Genomic DNA, 7,652 nt, shown 5'->3' with positions numbered 1-7,652 from the left:
TATATATATATATATATATATATTTCTCTGTGTTAAAATTTAATAGTACTCCATGTCTGTTTTAAAATTTAATACTATTATCACCACGAATCATGGTACGATCAGCTAGAAATCGTCATATTAGAAACATTTTTATTGCGGACAAGAGATTATTTCGTCTTGGTTCTCTTAACGATATCGATTTATTCCACTCAATTATTATACTTTCAATGTACTTTGTCATTTTCGCATTTGAAAATGATCAATGCGCCACCGGTATATCACACTCAATAAATACTGAGTTTTAAGCAGCTTTTGCGAGTAGAATAATTAAAATATTCGATTGCGTCAAGAAATAAAAAATTAAATACATGGATTATTTAAATATGTACGTATGAATATACATATTTCGATCAATTAAATTAGTCTCGGATATCGCATCTCTTTTCATCGATCGGATTCTCGGCAATTAAATACCATTTTACAATACATCATACGCTAAATTCATTTCAGTTCTATATTGCACAGGACGGTGTTTAAACAGCTTCGCGACAGTTAAACAACGTTCTACCTTGTTAACAATATTCATTAGCCCATAGTCCGCATTATCGGTCACGCGTACATAGTTGATGCCTCGTTTAATTAATACGCTTTCGTCGAAAAGTACACGCGATAATAAATATTGACGTAAACCCTGATACCACGTTGAGGTAAATAGCGGTACAATCGGATTAAATTATACAGATAGATGTTCTCTCACTCTCGGCATTTTCACGGCAAAAGGGTATGTTATATACATGTTAATTACATTTTATTATGTTAATTATAAAAATAATTACTTCGCGACTGATTTAATGCCCTAATCGAAGCTATTAACGATATTTGCAATTGATTCGTCGTAAACATTTTTCTACCCGCATAATTAGCTTCCGTTCAATTTGCTTGGAATATTAATTCAAGTGTAATTTTTCGTAAAGATTTACGGTATTGAGTTGGATATTCGTTTCGCAGCGTATAGGTCTTACAACTCTTCATTTAACATATCTTTCTTTTCACTCTTCTTGATCCTTCCGTTCTCTGAGAAAGATTATATCTTTAATATTTTCTACAAAAGCGCTCTTCTATTATCGCCTTCAATTTTGGTCGATATCGTCCTCTCGCCGCAATGCGGATTACAAAGAATAATGAAACATCCAGAATAATGGAATAGAAAAAAAATGTTTTCCGGGCATATAAAGGGAACATTTTCTCTTTCATAATTCTTACAAAAGCTCAGGAATTTAGCTTTTTCCGGCGGTGTGAGCTATACATGAAACAGGAGAGATGTATTACGCGAGGGACCACCGACAACCAACCAGCCAGCTAGCGAGCGATGTATTCGATGAAAAAAATTCGTGCAAATTTTTCCCCTTTCAACGCGAACGTATGTCCGTACGTATATCGCGACAAGGAAATAATGGGGAGTTACGAGCTTACTCGCGTCAGCGGAGGCTCTCGAAAATTGTTTTTGCCTCTTTGCGTTACTGAGCCGATTTTTCATGGAAATGCGCCACTTTAAAGTTTGGGAGGCGTTATGAATGAACGCTCGTAAATGAGACGGCTGGGGATAGAACATAATACATCCTCATCCACGGTCGACCCACCCGCTTGACCCACATGCTTCTTTCCACAATGCAGAAAATGAATAGGCGCTAAAATCGGCGTCTAATAGTGAAATAATCAAGATAATAATCGAGAATTTCTCGATTAATTAACACACAACACACGTGGGCGGAGATCGCAAAAGTATATATACTTGTACTTACAGTCGTGTTGTGTCACAAGAAAATTGAATTTTTTACTAGATGGAACAATGCACTTGCTTACTTATAATGCACGTGCTATTCTCGACGCGACAAGTTCATCTCTTATCAGTGCCGGCGCTGTGGCGACTTAAAACCATCGTATAGAATTGTCTCATGCAGAAAAGATCAGCATCCAAGGGTTTACTATCCAGTTCGAGCGGTACTTGGCCATGTAAATTTCACGTACAGGCACTCAGTTGTGTAAAGAGGGCGAGGAGAAGAGAAGAGCGCGCATAAATAAAAGCGCTCTAAGCGAAATACGACGCTCGCATGAATAGCGAAGTCATCGGGAAGCTTAATCGTGCTGTTTTACACGAGAACGCTCGACAGTTTTAATGGCAGCGATACGATCCTCCTCGATCGTCCGTGTAATGAAATAATGTTGTAGATAATCAGATTTTCGCGAGTTATTAATGGCGACGACAGGCGTAAGACGACTTTGCGCGCGCGTTAAGGACGCTATGAATATTAAGCGAGATTGCAAATCTTTATGAGATTCTGCAATTTCCGGCGCTTTGATGATTACTGGACGAGCGCTTGTCACCGCTGGAAAATCGTCGAATAATGACTTGATCGTCGAAGAGAAGCGCGATAAACGCGCGGTCGACTATTATACATGTTCGTAATCTTATATACATAATTAACCAGTTACCTTGCTAATGACGCAGCGATTCCTCGTAGAGCTTCAAAGAAATTTGTTCACGAAGATTGAAGGATTTGTTAAAAACGTGATTGGATTTACGCGAGAAGCGAGAACGAGATCGCGTAAACGATATGTGCAACGATGCTCGGTGCACGTTTGAAAAATCCGTCGCGACAATTTTATGCAAGACTTTGCAAACTCCGGAAACACCGAGGCACTCAAATCCCTCAAGTTTCCCTTGTTCGTAAACTATCATATTTGGCGACACTTCCCGGCGGCGGTGCTGAGTTATTTATAAACTGTCTTCAGAAAATATTTCCTATATTTTTTAGCGTATCGCAAATCTCAGTGTGAGGGAATGATGTTGGAAATGCTGCTTAATAGTTCTATCAAAAATATTCTTAAATATTTTTTTATCCGATATTATAAGTAATATACTTCAATGTACATGACACTGCGATAAGAAATCTTCTAAATTTTCTAATCTTCTTTAATGGCAGATTGAATTCACATAAATTATAATTTTTTATTTTAGTGTTTTATGAAAAAAATTTTTTTACCACTATTTCTATTGTGCTTTGATTAATCGTTAAAAATAAAAAAAAATATATATATATATATATAAAATAATTTAAAGCATCAATATATGCTGATTTTATCTAATTTCCACCTTATTGGTTTTTTCCTTTTTAGATCCGATTTCCTGGGCGAAAGCCGAAGAGAAACCGCAGAACTGCATTCACGAAGGCGTCTCGAGAAAACTTGGTGAAGAGTGGAAACAGAACGACTGTATTACTTGCGTCTGCAACGAGGATGGAATCGCGTCCTGCCAAACGACCATGTGCAAGTCCTGCGAGAACGCGATACCACCTGATCCGGGTGAATGTTGCCCTCACTGCCCACCGCCAACGAACAGCACCTTTGATCCTGAGTCTTGTAAGATGTCCCTGGATAACTGCAAGATGAAATGTTATCATGGCTTCCGAACGGATAAGGATAACTGCCCGATTTGCGAGTGCGCCGATGATTTGGTAAGAGATTTTATATTTTTATATATTTTATATATTTTTTTGGTATATAGATATTTTATGGATTAATTATAGATAATTTTGAACAGATTTAAGTGAAAGAAATATTTTGTTTTAAAATGCTTTTTATTTTTGTCTCTGTTTTTAAATGTTTAAAGATGTTTTAGTTTTTAAATATTTTCAGTAAACATTATGTGTTTGGATTTAAAACATTAAAATTGAAATATCTTTTATTATTAAGCGTTTGTTTTGCAAAGATATTTTAAACGAAAATATTTTAAACGCTGCACTTTTACAGTACAATCTTAACTGATGTTATTAGATGTTATTTAATGTCGAAGATATTATAAAAATATATTATAATAAAAGGAAACATATAGAAATATAAAATGCTATAAAGAGTTATGTTATTAAAATAATTATACGTTTTTACATTTGATCAATATTTTTAATTGATAAATCTAAATATGAAAATATACTTTTCGAATTAATAGTGCGTAGACATATAATATCCAAGATATGCAAACATAAAACCACGCAATCTAGAATACGATACGAAACAAGAACTGCTCTGGGTTGGCTGGCGATGATAATGCAATCTCTTATCCAGTATCTCCTCATTCACCACGAAACATTTCCTATCAACGTTAGCTAAATGCAACCATCCACAACAACGTCCGCCGCGTGCGGATTTTCAGTCGTGACCTAGCTAAGGTAGAGACACAGTTTCTCTTATCTCTAAAACGTACCTGCAGCTGGAGAAGCTTTCTTCTCGGAATCATCACGCGCAAGACGAAGTTCGCGAATAAGAGGAATTCCGGCGGTTTCCTCTCAGCAATGCTGTCTCGGCTTCTATCTTGCAAACTGACGACTCTCGTCTTCTCCAGGAGGTCGACCTTGTACCGGACGTGCTACCGGAAGATTACAAAGTTTGCCCGGAACTGCCGCACTGTGGACTGAACTGCGATCTCGTCAAGGATGAGGACGGCTGTTCTGTGTGCGCTTGTCAGACGCCATCGCGTTATCCTTCGCCAAATGTCACCACTCCGGACACCGTGAACGATAAAAAAATCTGTCCTGAGGTCAAGTGCGACCTTCACTGCGAACTTGTTATGGACGAAAACGACTGCACCTTTTGCGAGTGCAAACCATCCAGCTGTCCGCCGCTTCTCGGATGCAGGAAGAGGTGTAGCTTCGGTTTCAAGACGAATAAACGCGGCTGTCCTGTGAGTACAACGCTCCCTTGTATTATTTTATACGCGGAATAAATGAAAATAAAACAATGGAGTGAATTAAAATTAAAATAATTGAAATACAAGAGTATAAGAACAAAAAGCTGCACATTTTGAAATATTGTATGACAATAAACAATACTGATGTATTTCTCTTCGCAGATATGCCGCTGTCGAGCTTCGTGCATGGACCATTTAAACGAGACGCATCCGGAGGGATCGACTTGGTACCCGAACAGCTGCAACACATGCACTTGCGAGCCTGGTGGACGACTTAATTGCAAAGAAACCATCTGCTCGGTGGCCTGCACTAATCCGTTGCCACCGAAACCAGGCACTTGTTGCCCCATATGTCCGATTACAGTGAGTTTTACATTCCCTTAACTCCCATACTTAATACTACACGATACTATCATTATATACATTTTAATGTTAAATATAACTGCTTTCTCTATTACATATTAGAAATATTTACGAACGCATGAATTTTGCTCGAATCGTGAAAAATGATCATTAATATCTATTGAAAGAAAGTAATCTAAGAAAGTAATCTAAGAATTATCATTATCACATTTGTTTCAGCCGATTAAGGAAAACGACATGATTAATCAAATTACCAGCCGTGGCTGGGGCACAGTTCCGATTACGTTAATCGTCGTACTCGCGCTACTGTGTCTGCTACTGATAATCCACATCGTGCGCAGCCGATTCCGCGGCCGTTTATCACCCTCGGAAGCCTCGTATGCATCGTATCCCCCTCAATATTACAAGTGTGTGCCCGTGTACGATACCCCGGTGCATCGGAACGAGAAGATCGTACCTTTGTAAAAGACTGTTATTGATTCCCAAAGAGAGCGCGTGTTTATCGTCGAGCAATATGCAAAAATAAATTTTCGATTCGCTAACTGTTTTATACACGATCGCCGACAAAATTTCTTGAAACTTACGTGACGATTGCGATTATGCGACGTCGCTAACGTTTAAATGAATCTTTTATTTGTAAATTCAGATTATTAATTATTTAGAGACGAAAAAATACCGCAAAATATTCTCCATATAAAAAATTTTGAAAATTTCTAAAAAAAATTTTTCTAAAATTTATTAAGAGTCAGAATTCTATTAAATTCAAGCGTATTAAATCTCTATTGATTTTGTGAATGAAAAAGATTCCTTTAAGAGTTAATTATAGCTAATTTGCAATTCGTCGATAATCTTACAAGAAAAAAATCATTGCTAGATATATGCACTGTTGCTGCTATTAACATTTCGCTAATTCGATGTTAAAGTGAATATTATCAGGAGTAAAAAATGTCGCGGAATATTGCGCACGATACTGCATAAGGAAGTCTCTCTTTGGGTGCGGCTGAAAATACTTTGAGTAGATTCAGTATTATTTGTAAGCGGCAGTGAGTGTTGTGAACTTTGGAAGAAAAAACGAAAGAGAAAAGGAGAAGCAAGAGAGAACCGCCAATTTGCACCAATCTCGTACTACAATTGCCGAATCCTCTTGAATCCCTTAACTTAATATGACACATTGCGTAAACTGTAAATTATAATATAATTAAAAACGTAGCGTAATTACGATTAATTAATATAAGAGTAAATGTATTAATGTTAACCCATCGTAGGACTCTAACTTAAATGAAAAATCATAAAAGAGAAAATCATAAAATCGTAAGAGAGGTCTACACCGTAGTATTAGTTCCCTTGATCTCTGGACCATCGTTATTATCTCGTATTATATTAATGAGTGTTTATACTGAAGTAAAAAGTATTCATTTTTTGCATGCGAATATTCAAGTTCGCAGTGATTTTTCGAAGCGATTATTGAATATCTCTTATTACCAACTAAAAAGATATATTTTATATTTTTTTATATTCTTATATATTGAAAATTCATTCAATACCTTTCCATTTGCCGCGTATTACTTCAAAATATATTTTTTGTTCTTATAGATACTAATTCCTAATTTATCTAAGATTTATTTAAACCGCCTTACTGTGGTGAGAACAAGTTTATAGATTTTAATCGTAGATTAGCTGTTAACAACTGTGTTATTAGACTGTTCCTATATATTATACGTTTTATTTTATTAATAATTATAAATTCTTGTTCTTATATATACTCGTCGCGAGTACAACGTGAATATTTATATCCGACGAGAATTCCCAATTCAGTTGTCATAGGAGTGAAGCTATCGCATCCCGCGACCGCACCACGCAAAGAGAGAAAGAAATACATGTACATATATATCGTAAAAGTTTAGATTAAGGTGAAATTGAAATGAACGCGAGGGCTCTCGGTTTCTTCGAAACTCTATCACGGTACGATCAACCGAGTTTAAAATTTGTGCTTCGACGCGATGCAAGCGACAGGTATCCCGGTGTGCGCGGATCGCGATAATGTTACATAATACACGTTCCGTAACTTCTCGGTTGCTTGTACATACACGCCCGGAAGTTCGTTCTCCGGCGGCTTGCGAATTCTCGGGGGTTAAACCCGAATTATTTTCGGATGCTAACTAACAGCACGCTTAGATAGACGCACCTCTCCTGTTCGTATATATTTCACGCTGTGGAATGTGCGGCAACAACAGTGATCGATGATAAGATAACGTAGCGCATAGAACGCTTGTAGAAACAAAGATAAGAAAAGACGGAAAATAAGGAAACAAATTGAAGAAATGGAAAGGATATAAATAATAAATAATAAAATCAGGCTAATATTTGAAGACGAAATAAATATAATTAAAATTCAAGAATTATATCGAAGAAGAAAAATTACTTCGAACGATATTTTTTTTGCACAACTGATCCCACGTCGCCGCTGATGAACCATACATATCCATGTGCTTACACAAACGCACGTAGCTCTCGTCTTCTTCCTCTCTTCCTAATTAAAACACATACATATATTTTTTCAATG

General features: G+C 36.7%; 1 protein-coding gene across 1 annotated transcript in view; it reads left to right on the top strand.

Annotated features, from left to right (window-relative positions):
• LOC108684136 (cysteine-rich motor neuron 1 protein) overlaps positions 1-5,764 on the top strand; it is a 271,145-nt gene extending 265,381 nt beyond the window's left edge. The window contains exons 8-11 of the mRNA XM_018188249.1: positions 3,160-3,497; positions 4,382-4,720; positions 4,889-5,089; positions 5,309-5,764. Coding sequence (XP_018043738.1) covers positions 3,160-3,497; positions 4,382-4,720; positions 4,889-5,089; positions 5,309-5,554 — 1,124 coding nt within the window. The 3' untranslated portion in view covers positions 5,555-5,764. The remainder of the gene's footprint in view (positions 1-3,159; positions 3,498-4,381; positions 4,721-4,888; positions 5,090-5,308) is intronic.
• Positions 5,765-7,652: the final 1,888 nt, after the last annotated feature.

The sequence above is a fragment of the Atta colombica genome, unplaced genomic scaffold (genome assembly GCF_001594045.1).
Source record: "Atta colombica isolate Treedump-2 unplaced genomic scaffold, Acol1.0 scaffold126, whole genome shotgun sequence".
In the NCBI taxonomy this organism is placed as follows: domain Eukaryota; kingdom Metazoa; phylum Arthropoda; class Insecta; order Hymenoptera; family Formicidae; genus Atta; species Atta colombica.
This window is presented reverse-complemented; position numbering and strand designations above follow the sequence as displayed.